At 39.0% G+C, this 16,146-nt stretch overlaps 3 protein-coding genes and 1 long non-coding RNA gene across 5 annotated transcripts; 1 reads left to right on the top strand and 3 right to left on the bottom strand.

Moving 5' to 3' along the window:
- Nucleotides 1-641: 641 nt before the first annotated feature.
- Nucleotides 642-5,660, bottom strand: ethe1 (ETHE1 persulfide dioxygenase). Of its 2 annotated transcripts, none has more exons than XM_023152615.3 (7): nt 5,434-5,660; nt 3,269-3,413; nt 2,322-2,470; nt 2,034-2,163; nt 1,842-1,931; nt 1,418-1,534; nt 642-1,258 (listed from the first exon to the last, which is right to left on the bottom strand). In XM_023152615.3, exons 3-7 carry the CDS (start codon nt 2,424-2,426, stop codon nt 1,212-1,214), a joined length of 489 nt encoding a protein of 162 aa, XP_023008383.1. In that variant the 5' UTR covers nt 2,427-2,470; nt 3,269-3,413; nt 5,434-5,660; the 3' UTR covers nt 642-1,211. The 2 variants fall into 2 exon arrangements, with proteins under 2 accessions (XP_023008383.1, XP_004551110.1); XM_004551053.5 differs by lacking the exon at nt 5,434-5,660 and adding an exon at nt 5,215-5,411.
- On the top strand, nt 3,721-12,913 carry LOC143421109 (uncharacterized). Its single transcript, XR_013100867.1, has 4 exons — nt 3,721-3,820; nt 7,928-8,003; nt 9,167-9,235; nt 9,830-12,913. It is a non-coding gene; the product is annotated as an uncharacterized LOC143421109 (long non-coding RNA).
- On the bottom strand, nt 6,422-9,979 carry LOC101473515 (persulfide dioxygenase ETHE1, mitochondrial-like). Its single transcript, XM_004551054.2, has 7 exons — nt 9,881-9,979; nt 9,124-9,268; nt 7,915-8,063; nt 7,645-7,774; nt 7,417-7,506; nt 6,985-7,101; nt 6,422-6,891 (listed from the first exon to the last, which is right to left on the bottom strand). The coding sequence occupies exons 1-7, from the start codon at nt 9,911-9,913 to the stop codon at nt 6,848-6,850; spliced, it is 708 nt and encodes a 235-aa protein (XP_004551111.2). The 5' UTR covers nt 9,914-9,979; the 3' UTR covers nt 6,422-6,847.
- LOC101473809 (persulfide dioxygenase ETHE1, mitochondrial) lies at nt 10,615-14,558 on the bottom strand. Its single transcript, XM_004551055.6, has 7 exons — nt 14,005-14,558; nt 13,325-13,469; nt 12,733-12,881; nt 12,482-12,611; nt 12,261-12,350; nt 11,841-11,957; nt 10,615-11,698 (listed from the first exon to the last, which is right to left on the bottom strand). The coding sequence occupies exons 1-7, from the start codon at nt 14,212-14,214 to the stop codon at nt 11,652-11,654; spliced, it is 888 nt and encodes a 295-aa protein (XP_004551112.1). The 5' UTR covers nt 14,215-14,558; the 3' UTR covers nt 10,615-11,651.
- Between the last annotated feature and the right edge of the window lie 1,588 nt (nt 14,559-16,146).

The raw sequence follows: 16,146 nt of genomic DNA, 5'->3' as shown, positions 1-16,146 counted from the left end.
TACTCAAAGCATGTATAATGTTGTATACAAGAGACTTGGGAAACATGGTAGATTCCAATTGTTCATTTTACCAGGATGGTTGTGTCTTTTTTTAGCAGGCTATTTGAGAATACAAATACAGTAGAACACAATTTTCATTTATCTTGAACTCTGTTTTGTTTAATGACGGTCTTTGAGTATGGAGCATTCGTATGTTTTTCAGACTACTGGAGATTAAAAGTGTCAAACCACTTAGGAATGCCAGATGTATCAACAATAATGATTCATCTTTACAAATAATCTGTTAATTGTGGAAGTTCCTCAAACAAGTGCGGGCACTTGAAAACAAACATTTTGACTCAGGCCCCCAGAGGCTCAGGATCAATCCTCAGATGATCACACAGCTAACTCCCACATGTAGAAGTTTCTGTGACTGAGTCAGAGGGCAGCACGCCCAAACAAACCTGTCTTGCGGGCTGATGATCTGTTAACTATGAGAACAGCTTGCACAGTCATTGGAAAATCTGGAAGCAGTTCTGAATCCTGGCATGAGCTCACTTTTTTGTACCTTCCTTTGATCATAAGAAACATTAAAAAAAAATCAAATTCCTGTTGGACATCTAAAGGAACTTATGAGATCACAAACAGATTGCAATGGCACATTGTGCAAGGAAAACTTGCCTTTATTGATTGTGAATGCAAATAGTGTAGTTTTAGTTCCCTGCTATGCAAAAAAGCCATTGCCTACACAAGACTGAAAGAGTGTGTGTGCATGCCTGCGTATCCTTGGCTAGGGGAGACCGGAACCACTGAAAAGGCCATGTGGAAGAACTCATTTGTCCCAGTTAAGCATTCATGAATACTAAATCAAACCTTGAATGGAACATTCCTACCCCAGTTTTCCTGCTCATAAATTTCCTTCCCAATTCACAATAACACAGCTGAATGAACTACTTACATAAAAATGTAAACAACTTTACACCATTAACAAAGTATACTATTACCGTTTTTAAAATACATTCATAAACAGCTAAAATAAATATAAATATAAATTTTTAAATATACTGTAAGTAGCTTAACAAAAAATGATCACAACAGTTCAAAAATTAACTTTTACATTTACACAGGGAACCACAATAGAGCACTCTGAGATAAGCAATTTCGATTAAAATGTAAATATCAATCATTTTGTGGTGGTGCTCAGGACTTTAGTAGAAGCCTTTTTCATCCATTCAAATGCTGTGCACTCCACAAACTAGATTAGCAGGCACTGAAATATCTGCAAAAGTAGATGGAAAATGTGTTTTTAGTAAATGTGACATTTGATGTAGCCAAACCAGTGCAAAACCATCTTCTTTAGGACATGACTTAAGAATTGTGTTTACTAGCAGACAGAGGTGGTTGTTGGCTGAAATCCTGATGCCACTGTCTTTCATACCTATTTTTTTAGGCTTAGGGAGGTTCAGGTTGTTCATGATCTCCACAAACTCCTCCATGCTCTTAGTCAAGCGTGGGTTATACTTGCGCTCCTCGCCCACTGTAGAAACCGTCTGACCTAAAATGCAAAATTAGATGCAGACCAGCATGACAGTTTTAGTTTTTGTAGTTCTAAATTCTGCCAGATGTTAAATCTGAACAATTAAAATATTTACAAAGAAACAACATGCTTCTGACACACAACACATGCACTGTAAAAACAATATATATACTACATCTGTACCAGTTCCTATGAGTGGGAAACTAATGGCCGATGTGGCTGAGCTTCAAATCTGTGCTGTTCGAAATTATTCACATCAGTGACTCTTAAGATACGCAATACACATTTACAAACATTTGCGTGTGAATGTGTGTTTTTAGCCAACCTAAGTAATCATGTGCTGGGTAGATGAGGCACTCATCAGGCAGGGTGAAGATCTTCTCATGGACTGAATGGTAGAGCTTTTTGGCACAACCTTTAGAAGAATAGCTATAAATCAGACAATTGCAATGGAAAACATATGAAACACTGCCCCCTTGTGTTCATTTAGAAGAACCACAAAAGAGTGCATGCATACCCTGCTGGAAGTCTGTCCTTCCACAGCCTCTAATGAGGAGAGCGTCACCAGTGAAAGCCATGCTCTGATCCCCAGTTACCAGGGTTATACACCCATCAGTGTGTCCTGGTGTCTCTTTCACAGTCAGAGACTAAAGAAGAGAAAAGACAAGTGTCATGTTAAATCAGTTTTATCAAGCAAACAAAACCAAACAGGTATCAAATCAAAGCATGTCAAATCAGTTTTATCAAGCAACTGTATACAACACCTACAAACACTATTATAAACAAAGAGTGGTTTTCTTCTTACGTGTCTTCCAAAGGGGATATTGTCTCCCTCTGTTAAGTGGATGTCAGCAGTGGCACCACTGAACTTGGAGATGGCACTCTTCAGTCCAGCCACTCTTTGCTTCATCAGGCCAGTGCTTGTTATGTGGTCTGCGTGGCAGTGGGTGTTAACTACCAGAAAAATCACTGCATTTATCACCAATTGAAAGATTTAATATTGATTCTTGGTATAAACTTATGCAATGTGTATATAGGCGAGACAGTCAATGTCCAGTTTATTAAGCACACTGGTTTCATCGCTCGTTATCGCTAATACCCAAGCAGCCAATCACATGGCAGAAAATTAATGTGTTTCGATATCTAGGCATATTCAAGCCAACTTACTGGAATTCAGACTGAGCATCACAGTGACGACCAAAGGTGATTTAGGTGACTTTGAATGCAATACGGTTGATCGTGTCACATGGGCTTGTCCACCACTCATTACAAGCAAGTTATGTGGAAGATGTGGTGGAGATCATGGATGTACCGCTGACAAATCTGCAGCAACTGCGTGATCTTATCATGTAAATACAGATTAACATCTCTGAGGTATGTTTTCAGCACCTTGTTGAATCTATCCCATGAAGAATTAAGGCAGTTCTGAAAGCTAAAAGGATTCAGACATAGTACTAGCAATGTGTATCTAATAAACTGTCCAGTCAGTGTATGCTTTAAATTCGGCCTTTTTTAATTATTATTTTTAGACATATCCCCGCAGCCTTGTCTGCTATTGTCTACACTAAACAACGGTCACGGGGCAAGGAACGGACACACAGTTATTTCTTGCTCACTGCCATACAGATTAGTCTAATATTACATTTATGTTGCCCCTAATGTAAATGTATTTACAACATGGAGAAGATAGGACAAACATTTCATACAACTGTCATAATTTATCGTTTAACTCTACCCTGGGAAGGTAGATACCTGCCACTGTTAGACTGAGTCCAAGTTCCTTTATGAGCTTCAGGTCCCGGTCAATGGTCTCCAGCACAGGATCAATGATGACAGCCTCCTTGGTGTTCGTGTCTGCAAGCAGGTAGGTGTACGTGCTGCTCTCTGACTCAAACAGCTAAATGAAAAAGAAAACAGAACAGTGAACAAAGCACAGGTGTGATTCAGCAATAAATAATAACAGGAAAGGCACAGTAAACATCGTGTCCTCACCATACTTAGACAGGGTGTGTCTGACACAACAAAAGATAATAAGAGACAGAACAGATCACGGTATGAACTACAGTCAACAGTCACTTTATTAGGTATATCTTGCTAGTAACACCCCCTTTTGGCTTAAAAACTGCCTGAATCCTTTCTGGCATAGACTCAGTAAGGTGTTAGAGATATATTGCACCACACTGACATGATATCATCACATAATTACTGCAGATTTGTTGGCTGCACATCTGAGATTCGAATCTCCTATCCCAAAGGTGCTCTACTGCATTGACATCTGGTGACTATGGAGTTTACCTGAGTACAGTAAGCTGATTTTCATGTTCAAGAAACCAGTTTAAGATGATATGAACTTTGTGACATGCAGCGTTATCCTGCTGAAGGCAACCATCCAAGTATGGGTATGCTGTCGTCAAAGATGGATGGATAATGATCAGCAACATAACTCAGGCAGGCTGTGGTGTTTAACAAATTCTTTTAATCGATGGTTTTGTAGAGCAATCCATTTAAATCAGCCGTTTCTGTAACTTTCACATAAGCTTGTCTGCCACATTTAAAGACACTTAAATCACCTTTCTTCCACATTTTAATGCTCGGTTTTAACTTAAGCAGGTCATCTTGACGATCTACATACCTAAATGCACTGAGCTGCTGCCATGTGATTAGCCAATTAGATATTTGTGTTTGTTCAACAAGCAGGCCTCCGTATAGGGTCTGGTGAGTATCTCAGTAATCAATGCAAAATGTTTACTTCTTAAACATTTACCAAGTTACCCATTAATTCTGCGTTTATGACCACCTCAAAAGGAAATTGCAGTTGGCGACAGAATCACTTACTGATATACTTCCTCATTGTGATGTGTCTGGGCATATCACACAACAACTTGAACAATTGTTAAACAAGCAGGAGTTTTCTTTCTTGAAATGCCTTTTTTTAAAGATGGCATGTGATCAATTTATCAGCTGGTTTCAAATATTAGAATGAAAAAAATGTAGGGTCATGTAACACAGCAATTTTCATCACATGATGCATGCACATGAGGTATACTTCATTAAGCATTCCCATGCAAAGCTACTTTTTTGAAGACACATACTTTGCTGTTTTGCAGATATAGGTAGTAGTAATAGTGTAGCTATATGAATCATAAACCTGCTACTAATTTTTGTCACTTACTACAGATTAAAAGCGGTTTATAAAGTCATTCAGATCACACTGCTTCAAAGCAAGACCAGAAACAGTAACATAAAGCAATAGTAAATGTGGTTTTTAAAGGGGTCATTAAGTGATTTATTTAACTCATGTATACTTTACACTGTAGCTGCGCTACTTTTATTTAAGTACATCTAACGCATTTCGTTTAGCAATTATGAAAAAGAAACTTCAAAACTTTTGGGACTTTTGCTCAGCCGTCATTTCCTTGTAATACCACTTTTATCAGGATGCAGGACACCACACAAGAGTCTGAAAATCCAAAATTTGTTTGGATAGACAGCTGAGCACAAAAACCCACCTGAACTTTAAAGGAACTAATGCAGAAAGGAACTTCATAGACAGAAAACAAGATGCTAACGGCTAAAGCTACCGAGCTCACTTCCCACAACCGGTGGTACAAAAAAACTACAAGTACTCTTGCCTCTTCGTTACCACGTATGGTTGTAAACAAACAGGAGCAAGCCATCAAAATATGCCGACAGACTACCTGTCTGAAGAGGAGCCCTTCCGTCTTTGCCATCCTGGCTCAGTGCGATCTGCTGGTAACCCGTAGCGTCTGAAAAACAGTGCTTCAACCGGGACAGACGCATCTGTTTTGTTTCCTAATTCGAGTCCCCTGCATTTGTCCTGAGTCGTCCCAGGAATGTCAACAAGCCACACCCAACAACAATCGTGGATCAGTGACCACACCCACCTACCTACTTACCTACTTCCCTAACATTGGCTGGTTTCGATATGGGCGACATGGGCCATTGCCCAGGGCGGAAGCGTGGTGGGGGCGGCATCATAGCATCGGCAAAAAAAAGTTGCTCGCACCCACGCTGCCCCGACATTATGTCAGCGCATTTTGGGGATTGCATGGGCACCGATCGGTCTTGCATTGCCCATTTGCGACGAGGTGCCCTCCATTTACGAGGTGCGGCTGCTGCCAGCTGCACAGGAAGGAGAGGGGCGGGACGGCGGGGGGAAGCCGGAGTACCCGGAGAGAACCCACGCAAACACGGGGAGAACATGCAAACTGAATTGAACTCAGGACCTCTTGCTGTGCGGCAACAGTGCTAACCACCGTGCCACCGTGCTGCCCTGAAATAATATTAATAATAATAATTAAATGGATTTTATTTTAAAAGACTTTAACAGACCCTGTTAATAGTATAGACACAATAGTAGTCATAACAGGAACCAGTAAGGTAGCCACGGAATAGTTCATCAAATCCAGAAAGTCCAAGAGAGTCGTTTTCTTTTAGTATTGTAGATATGTGTGCCTATCAGCAAGTTTGCATGAAAGAGACTCTAAAACATTTGTTGAAGGCTGATTTTAATATTTATGTGATTTTATTTTAAAGGTCTATAAAATGTGGTGCCATTTACACAATAACAACTTTGTTTTAAAACTCCTTCACACACACCCATTGGATGAGCCATCATGAGCATTAAACTGAGAAAGTGTGGCATCACCACATATCTGTGGGGAACGGTTGCTATGAAAAACAAAATGATAGTAACTAAAAAATAACATTAATATAGTTTTTTTTCCTAAATTACTTAATGATTGGAATCCAACTGAAATACATGAAAAAGTACACCACCTTTCAATTCTAAGCTTTTACATATCACATTATAATTATCTGATCTCTAACAGTTCATGAAAGTAGATGAAATATAACCTCAGATGATCAACACAACACGACTGATTCAGTGTCATTATTTATTTAACAGAATCTAAACCAAGTTACAAAGTTTTTATAGTAAGCTTTTATGTCCTGCTATGCAAAAAAGCCTTTTCCTGCACAGAAGCTTTCATGATTACTAACCTAACCTTGAGGAGAATGTTCGTATATGAACTTTCCTGCTCATAAGTAATTCATAACAAATCATCTGAAAAATTTGCTTACATTCAAGAAACTTTTTCTTACATAGATACATTTAAAATGTATTGAAATAGCAATTCAAGTATATACCTTATATATATACCATACAGAATCATTAAAAATCACTTTATAGTAAACATTTTGACTAATGTCCCACAAAATAGAGATGCAAATGTTAATTACTCTACAATTATTACAATTATGTGTTTTCATTATTATCCTCTTGTGGAGCACATTCAGTCTACACATTTAGTCTTGCAGTCCACAAACCAGATTAGCAGGCACTGCAGTTGCTGCAAAAAAAAATAAAAATAAAAAAAGTGCTTTTTACTGGAAAACATAGTTGGTTGCAGAACTGTAAATATGATAGTTTATTTTTTTCTTACCCATTTTTTTGGGATTGGGCAGGTTCAGGTTGTTCATGATATCTGCAAACTCCTCCATGGTCTTTGTTAGGCGTGGATTAAACTTGCGCTCCTCGCCGACTGACGAAGCCATCCGACCTGAAACACAAAACAGATGGAGACCAGTGTATCAGCCAGATGCTACACCCTGGACATGTTTCCAGTCCATTTCAGAGCTAGAAAAAATGGAGCTGGCGCACAACAACTGCCCTGTAAAAACCTAAAAACAGAACATACTATACAGATTGCAGAGCACCTGTACCGACTCCTGTCAGCAGAAAACTAATGAATTTAATTTTGCTATGCTTTTATATATGATGTAATGCATACTGCTACACAATAGTACTATATAAACCATTCCCTTCAGTGACTTTGTAACATGTATAAATATTTGGGGATGTGTTTTCAGCCAACCTAAGTAGTCATGTGCTGGGTAGAGGAGGCACTCATCAGGCAGGGTGAAGATCTTCTCATGGACTGACTTGTAAAGCCTTTTGGCACAACCTTAAGAAAATAAGGCAAAGGTTAGACAACTGCAAAGGAAAACTGATACTGTACTCCCCCCTTTTCCAACAAGAATAAAAATCATAGAAACGCAAAATGAACAAAAACACAAGCATAAAGCCAAAAGAGTATGTGTACCCTGCTGGAAGTCTGTCCTGCCACAGCCTCTAATGAGGAGAGCATCACCAGTGAAAGCCATAGTCTGATCCCCAGTTACCAGCGTTATACACCCATCAGTGTGTCCTGGTGTCTCTCTCACAATCAGGCACTAAAGGAAGGAAAAGAAGAATGTCAAGGCATGATAATTAAATAGGTTTTATCAAGCAAATGCAACAAAAGGTTTTAGGTATTTACAAAATAACTGTACGCACACGATATTGCGAACAAATAATGTTTTTTTCTTCTTACGTGTCTTCCAAAGGGGATCTTGTCTCCCTCTGTTAACTGGATATCAGCAGATGCACCACTAAGTTTGGAAATGGCACTCTTCAGTCCAGGTACTCTTTTCTTCATTGGTCCTGTGCTTGTTATGTGGTCTGCATGGCAGTGGGTGTTAACTATCAGCAAAATAAAGATAATGTAGATCAATATAAAGCTGGAATATAATTGAGACTTGTGGTACACCCTCCAATCAGTTTAGCGAGTAGGGGGTTGGACACTTTTTTCCTTTTCAGAACACCTTTGATTCCTCGTCACACAGATTCAACTAAGTGTTAGAGATTTTGGTCCATGTAGCATGTAGGCATGACAACATCCCACTGTTACTGCAGATTTGTCAGCTACACATCCATGACGCTAATCTCCCTTTCACCACAGTCTATTGAATTAAGGCTGTGTGACTCTGGAGGCCATTTGAGTACAGAAACCAGACTTTGTGACTTGCGTTATTATGGTGATTGAAGCAGCCATCAGAAAATAGGTACACTGTGATCACAAAAAGATCGACATCAGTAACTCAGGTAGGCTGTGGGGTATAAACGATGCTTAGTTGGTAGTAACGGGCCGAAAGTGTGTCAAGAAAATATCACCCACACTACTATACCACCATCACCAGCAGCCTGAACTTTTAATAACAGGTCTTTTCATAATAATAATAATAATAGGTCGTTTGATTCATGTCGTTTATGCCGAATCCTGAACTAAACACTCAAATGCCACAGCAAGGTTTGTTCCAGTTTTCCATTGTCCAATTTTGGTGCAAATTATAGTCTTGGTTTATGTTCTTAGCTGACAGGACTGGCACACAGTGTGCTCGTCTGCTGCCGAAGCCCATATGCGTCAAGTTTCTTTGAATCACCTTTCCTCTTTTCTGATGCTTGGACTGAACTTCAGGAGGATATCTTAATGATGTCTACACGCGTAAATGCACTGTTTTTAAATATGTGTATTAAATAGGTGTATCCAATGAAGTGGCTGGTAAGTGTATTTCCAATTCGGAAAGATATATGTATTACACTAGCAGGAGTCCTTTCATACAAATAGCATTACCTACACTTAACAACGTTTTTGGGTCGGAAATAAACAATCATTTCTGAACCAGGTAAAATATTTATGCTGCTCCTAATTTGTATTTACAGGCTGAGAAAGATGGGATTCTGTGTTAATTTATGTAGTTACCTGCCACTGTCAGTTTGAGTCCAAGTTCGCTTACGAATTTCAGGTCCCTCTCAATGGTCTCCAGCACAGGATCAATGATGACAGCCTCCTTGGTGTCTGCGTCTGCCAGCAGGTAGGTATATGTGGAGCTCTCAGACTCAAACAGCTAAATGTTGGAGGGGAAGCACAAAGCAGCAAACAGCAATAACTAACAGTAAATGGGAGCGGTAGTAAAGGTTACATTATTATCATTTCTCCTCACTTGTGTTTATAGATAACGTGTGCTTTGTGTGTCTACGGTAGCCAAAGAGAGACATTTTCATACGAAGCTTGAAATAAAGTATTGCACTTTGTACTCCACCACATTTATTCAGAAGCTATTAGCATTAGTTATATGGCAGGGATATAAATTATTAATCAACAAATAATTTCTATTTTAGATTAAGATGCAGAGCATCAAGTAATTCAGATTTGTTCTTTCATCAACTTAAAATATCAAACATATTAACAATATGATATGCATCTCTGAAGTGGGTAATTTGAGCAGGTTTTCTTTCACTTAAGGTACTTTATAGTGATGCTATTGCTTTTTAGACAAACAAACTTTTTATATTTTGTTTTCTGCACTCCTACTTCCACTTTAGTAGAATATATAAACACATCTTCCACCATTATGTAAACTGGTTAATCTAAACTCAACAATTTTGAACAATATTTCTTTTTTCAGGACAGATCGTTTTAAACAAGTGCAGAACATCCAAATATGATGTGAACATACCTGTCTGAAGAGGAGTCCCTTTACCATTGCCATCCTTGCACAGTATGAGCAGCTGGTAACCGGCAGCGTTTTAATTGGGACAGAAACACAAACTCTGGGTTGCTGTGTAAAGCATGACTATTTAAAACCCTAACCACACCTACCTGCCTACCTACATACCTGCCTACCTGCCTTGGTAACGCCCCCAAATTAGAATAATTTTCAGAAGTCATCATGATAAAAAGGAAGAACATCACGTACTGCACACTATCTTTATGATCATCATCATCAATAAAATTATTGTTAATAATATTACTGATAATAAGATGAAGAAGAATTTAAACACTTTTAAGTGTTTTACTTTTATAAAAGTTAGACTTAGAGAAGTATCTTTGCTGTTACAGCTTTTTCCCCATATACATTTTTCAGTCACACTTCTCCTTATAATGGCTCTCTAATTAAACTAATTTTAATGCAAAGTCACTCAAGGTCACAGACCACTGCGGCTCGCCGTTTTATTGGGAACAACCACAACCATCCATTTAATAATGCTCGTATCAGTACATCTTGTTTTTTTTAGCTATTCACTGATTGTGAACTTGACCACAAATAGCATGCTCTGGGTCAAGCAGAGATAATGTGACTTTTATTTTAGATTACACAGACACAATACTGAATCCTAGATTTTACAATATGCTACCGGTACTCAAAAGCACGTGCAATGTTGCATTCAAGACATACAGCTCTACACCATGTTCATTCAACTTGGAATTTATTTAATGACAGTCTTTGGTGAACATGAGACATCCATATTCACTCGGGTTTTCAGGCTCAAACCATCATCACCACAGGGCTTCATCCATAGCAGCAAAAGACATAAAAAGTCTGAGTTAACCTGGCAGGTAGTGTTCCCCCATGAGGAGAGAACCAGAATTGATACATGCAACTGATGTGGTGCTCTCTTAATAAAAGGCAATAGTAAAAAGTTATATTCACATGAAATCACTTGCTTATGAACATTTTGATTCTGGCCTCCAAAAACCTCAGGCTCAAATTGTCACACAGCTGCAAATTTGTGTGGCTGAGTCAAAGGGAAGCACTCTAAAACAAACCCGTCTTACTGGCTGAGGATCTGTTAAATACAAGAACAGCATGCATGGGTCACTGCAGTCTGATTCCTTCTTTTAGAGCTAGAGAGTAAATAATAATCATCATTTTCAACATATAAAAGGAACATGTGAGCTCATAATGCTATGACATGTTGTGCAGTAACATCTTAGCTGTTATTGATTTTAAATGCAAACAGCATAAGTTTTATTTTCCTGCTATTAAAAGAGGCCACTGCTTGTGGTACTGTGAGTGTGTGAGGCCTTGACTACACGACACAATTGTACCTTTTAAGCATTCACAAATACTAAACTGAACCTTCAGTGTAACAATCCTATCAAAGCTTTCCTCTTCCTCCCCAAATTTACACATAATAACAAATCTGAATAAGGTCAACTTACTTTTAACTTTACACAGTTAACAAAGGGTACCATTACTGTTCTCTCCTCAAATACAGATATTAATTATTTTGAATATCCAAAATAGAAGCAGATTTATTCCAAGTACAATTGATCAGTAGCTGCACTATAAATGATAACAGCAATTAAAATATACCATTTAGATTTAGACACAGAACCACAATAAAGCACTTTATGGCAAGTAGTTTGATTAATTCTGCTAAACAGACACAGAATGTCTATCACTGGGCAATGATGTCATTAGTATCGTCTTTCGTGCAGAACATTCAAACATGGTGCAGTCCACAAACCAGATTGGCAGGCACTGAAATATCTGCAACAGAACAAGGAAAAAATGTTTATAGTAAATGTGACGCCCAGCACGTAAAACCTGTGGTGACGTCTCATAGGCACGAGAACTAGAAATGTGGAGATGACATGGATAGTGAAAGGCTGTAGATACTATTGTTAAATACCTATTTTATTAGGCTTAGGGAGGTTCAGGTTGTTCATGATCTTCACAAACTCCTCCATGCTCTTAGTCAAGCGTGGGTTAAACTTGCGCTCCTCGCCCACTGTAGAAACCGTCTGACCTGAAACACAAAAACAGATGCAGACCAGTGTGACATCTTTAGTCTTCGTGGTCCTGATTTTTGTCACATGTTAAATCTGGTCAATGAAAACATTTATACAGAAACATGCTTCTGACACACAAAAGATGCACTATAAAAACAACATGTATACAACATCTGTTCCAGCTCCCATTAGTGGGAAATTAATAGCTTTACATTTTCAGTGCTTTTAAGCACAAGCTGAAAATCTGTATTACATAAAAACATTCACACTAATGACTCTATAAAATACATAAATGTGTGTCTGCATGTGTTTCAGCCAACCTAAGTAGTCATGTGCTGGGTAGATGAGGCAGTGGTCAGGCAGGGTGTAGATTTTCTCCTGGATTGACTGGTAGAGCCTTTTGGCACAACCTTAAGAAATGAGAGAAAACTTAGAAAACTGCTAAAGGCAATGGCTGTAATACTGCCCCCTTGTGTTCATACAGAAACACTACAAATGAAAATGAACAAAAACAAGCATAAAGCCAAAAGAGCATGCGTACCCTGCTGGAAGTCTGTCCTGCCACAGCCTCTAATGAGAAGAGCGTCACCAGTGAAAGCCATAGTCTGATCCCCAGTTACCAGCGTTATACACCCATCAGTGTGTCCTGGTGTCTCTCTCACAGTCAAAGACTAAAGAAGAGAAAAGACAAGTGTCATGTTAAATTAGTTTTATAAAGCAAACATAACCAAACAGGTATGCAACACTTACAAACACTCCATCATAAAAAAAAGAACTTTTTTTTCGCCATACGTGTCTTCCAAAGGGGATCTTGTCTCCCTCTTTTAGGTGGATATCAGCAGATGCACCACTGAATTTGGAGATGGCACTCTTCAGACCAGCAAGTCTTTTCTTCATTAGGCCAGTACTTGTTATGTGGTCTGCATGGCAGTGGGTGTTAACTTAAAAAAATAAAAAGAAAGTTTGAATGCGAGTCAAGATTACTGTATATTTTAATCTGCATATAAGAAGAGTCAGTGGAACACAGATCACTGCAAAATCATTTCATAATATTTACTCTTAGGTATTATTATAATATAATATAATATATACATACATACGTGCATGTATATATGTATGTATATAAATACACATTAACGTATATTGGCTCAGGGACAGAGACTCAATTTCAATTTCCCCCAGAAAACAGACGTTTAAAGAGGGAAACAAGTCCAGTACTATATTTATTTTGGCCCCAAGGGTAATAATGAAGTATGTTTTCATAAAGTTCATTCAAGCTTTAAGTAGGGCTGATCTGAAAATGCATCTTAGTGTCAGGGTTAGGAAGATGGAGCACATTTTCTTAGGTTGTTATGTTTTAACTCAACTTTGGGAAGGTAGATACCTGCCACTGTCAGTTTGAGTCCAAGTTCGCTTACGAATTTCAGGTCCCTGTCAATGGTCTCCAGCACAGGATCAATGATGACAGCCTCCTTGGTGTCTGCGTCTGCCAGCAGGTAGGTGTACGTGCTGCTCTCCACTTCAAACAACTAAAGGGGGGAGGAGGGGAAAAAAAAGGTGAGTACACAGGTGTGACTCAGTAATAAATAAAAACAATAGCGCAAGGGTAACAAGGGTTACACACTCATTCATAGACAATGTTTGTAAGAGACCAAAAAACTGAAAGAAAGAACAGATTATAATATAGGGCAACTTGTTATCATATAAAAACATCCTTATCAACTGTGTCAGGAAGCATTCAGGGGTCATACAAATGCCCCTGAAAGATTAGCTGTCAAGTTTTAGTATCCGAAACAAAACTGCGCATAGATCAACTTAAAGGGTTGTTTGACTCGAAAATGATCCACATAATTCATCCAACAACCTAACTTGGTTGCGCATTAAAAGAACTAAAATTAAATGCTCCTTATCAGAAATATAACAATGAGCTAAATGCTAACTCACTTCCTACTTAACGCCGTAAAGACGGTTGCAAAAAATCCTAAAGAAAATGTCGTTTTCTTCCTGAAGGCAGGAGGATCCAAACGGGCGCAAAATGGCAAGGTATAATCATCTATAACCTACCTGTCTGAAGAGGAGTCCATCCGTCGTTGCTATCCTGGCGCAGTAGGATCTGCTGGTTACCCATAGCGGCTGAGCTCCAGTGATAAAGCCGGGGCAGAAGCGCCTGCTCTGGGCTGCCGCGTAATTCAAGCCGTCAGCGTTTGTCCTGAGCCGTAGCGTCGAAGCCAGGGCCCGCTGAACGGGCTTCACTCTGCTTATTACCGAACACATAGTCGCCGATGTGTCCTGATTTGAACCTCTTGATAGCGGGCAACACTACCGCACGTACGCGTAGGTTCCGCAAAGAGAGACCGTGGGTAGTAGCACTATGAACTCTGTGTTACCTGCCGCTTATCACACTGACTGTCAATCAGTCCTTGGAAAAAACAACACAAGGACTTCAGTGTCGTTTGGAAGCTCCACTGTCACTAGCTGCTTTTACGGGCTGGAGCCGTGCCAACTTGTTTCTTATTAAGTGGTAAATATGGGTTTATGGGTAAGTGAAGCTGCCGGCTAACTTCCTGCACAGCTGAGTACCGTCTTCGCCGTCCTCAGTGAGACGCATGCGCCCTGGAATGAGGGGCCTGGCAATGTACACAACAACGTAGCAGCGGCCTACGTGACATTTACGCTGTCAGGCAAGTAAACATCGTCCAAACACAACCTTGTATAAAACGCTCAGTCATCCGCTTTAGTGGAGTAATACGGATGGAAAACAAACAACCAAATAAAAGCTTTGTGATGAGCTACATGAAAACAGTATTTGCTCCCTTTGTCGTTTTTTTTAAGTCTAACTTGCATGTTTCAGATCCTCAAACACATTTTGATACTAAGACCATACAAGTAAATACAAAATGCATGTTTAACTGATGATTTCATTGGCAGCAAGAAATGCAATCAAGCGTTTATGATAACTGGAAATGACTCTTTTATATCACCATAGAGGAGTTTTGGCCCTCTCTTTAAAGAATTGCTGCAGAAAGTGCTTAAGCATGAAGGGCTGGTTCAAAGTCATATCAAAGCATCAAAGTCCAGACAGTGACTAGGCCAATCAGACTTGCTGTTTCCGATTATTGCCCGATCATAACTCAAATGTCTTTGATCTTCAGGGCACGAAATGATTCCTTTAGGATCTTTTGGGAGAGAGCAGAATTCATTGTTCATGAATACTGGAAGTTCTCCAGGTGCTAAAGTAGTAAAACAGTCCCATATCATCAAGCTACCACCACCACGTATGACTGTTGCTATGATGTTGTTTTTATGAAATGTTGTTGAGGTTTCTGTCAGATGTAATGGGATTTGAACCTTCCAAAAACTCCAAATTTGTCTCAACGGTTGACAGAACATTTTCACAAAAGTCTTGGAGATATTCAAGATGTTTTTTGGGAGGGTTTTTGGTCAGCTGTGGTTTTTGCCTCGGAACTCTTTTTCCCACTTGATGAACGATCAATCATTGACCTTAACTGAGGCAAGCTCCTGAACTCCCGAACGAGCTGCTGATGTACTTTTGGATTAATTTTGGCAAGTAGTTGGCTACATATGGCCCATAGACTCTAATGAGTTTGCGACTCCTGTTATAAGGCCACTGAACACACTTAAAGAGTGTGAGAAACCCATTGAAAACATAATATAGGTTTTCAAAACGTAATTAATATTCATTTGTTTTGAAATAATGAATAATTGGTTTTATTTATAATATCTTGTTCATCTAGTCTTACTAGTCATACTAGTATTTAGTACTAATATTTATTTTATACAATCAAAGGAAAAATATCAGAAACTGCTTGGTTCCACAGTTTATCAGTACTTCAAATTTAGCTAACATAGGTTATCAGGTCATTTTCATCTAGTGTACCTTGAACCTGTCAAGTCACAGTAATCTATACACCAGCACTTAAATTGGCGCACTTAGACACTAAAGAGGCGCCATGCGCTGTAATAACTGTTAAAATTTGTGGTCAGCAGCCGCGATCAGACAGGAATACAATCCCATTTTCACTTTGATTTATTTGTTGTTTTGTCAGCTATACTTTCATGTCAGTCCTGATAAACGTTTACAAATGTATCATTACTGGCAGTAAATTTCTACTACAGATAAAATTTCTACTACAGATAATAGTGTTTCTATATTTCTATAACTGACAACAGTGACAGTGCACGCTA

Source organism: Maylandia zebra, linkage group LG11 (assembly GCF_041146795.1).
Source record: "Maylandia zebra isolate NMK-2024a linkage group LG11, Mzebra_GT3a, whole genome shotgun sequence".
Lineage (NCBI taxonomy): Eukaryota > Metazoa > Chordata > Actinopteri > Cichliformes > Cichlidae > Maylandia > Maylandia zebra.
The sequence above is the reverse complement of the archived record's forward strand: the minus strand, read 5'-3'. Positions and strand labels throughout refer to the sequence as shown.

Excerpts from the sequence above, each read along its gene's own strand:
- ethe1 (XM_004551053.5), bottom strand. The coding sequence starts at position 5,247 with ATGGCAAAGACGGAAGGGCTCCTCTTCAGACAG. Across the intron at positions 3,414-5,214 it reads AAGGGCTCCTCTTCAGACAG|CTGTTTGAGTCAGAGAGCAG; the intron begins GTAGTCTGTCGG and ends TTTTTCATTTAG. Across the intron at positions 2,471-3,268 it reads ACTCAGTCTAACAGTGGCAG|TTAACACCCACTGCCACGCA; the intron begins GTATCTACCTTC and ends TTTTTCTGGTAG.
- LOC101473515 (XM_004551054.2), bottom strand. The coding sequence starts at position 9,913 with ATGGCAATGGTAAAGGGACTCCTCTTCAGACAG. Across the intron at positions 9,269-9,880 it reads AGGGACTCCTCTTCAGACAG|CTGTTTGAGTCTGAGAGCTC; the intron begins GTATGTTCACAT and ends TCCAACATTTAG. Across the intron at positions 7,775-7,914 it reads AGATCCCCTTTGGAAGACAC|TGCCTGATTGTGAGAGAGAC; the intron begins GTAAGAAGAAAA and ends TCCTTCCTTTAG.
- LOC101473809 (XM_004551055.6), bottom strand. The coding sequence starts at position 14,214 with ATGTGTTCGGTAATAAGCAGAGTGAAGCCCGTTCAGCGGGCCCTGGCT. Across the intron at positions 13,470-14,004 it reads ATGGACTCCTCTTCAGACAG|TTGTTTGAAGTGGAGAGCAG; the intron begins GTAGGTTATAGA and ends TCCCCCCTTTAG. Across the intron at positions 12,882-13,324 it reads ACTCAAACTGACAGTGGCAG|TTAACACCCACTGCCATGCA; the intron begins GTATCTACCTTC and ends TATTTTTTTAAG.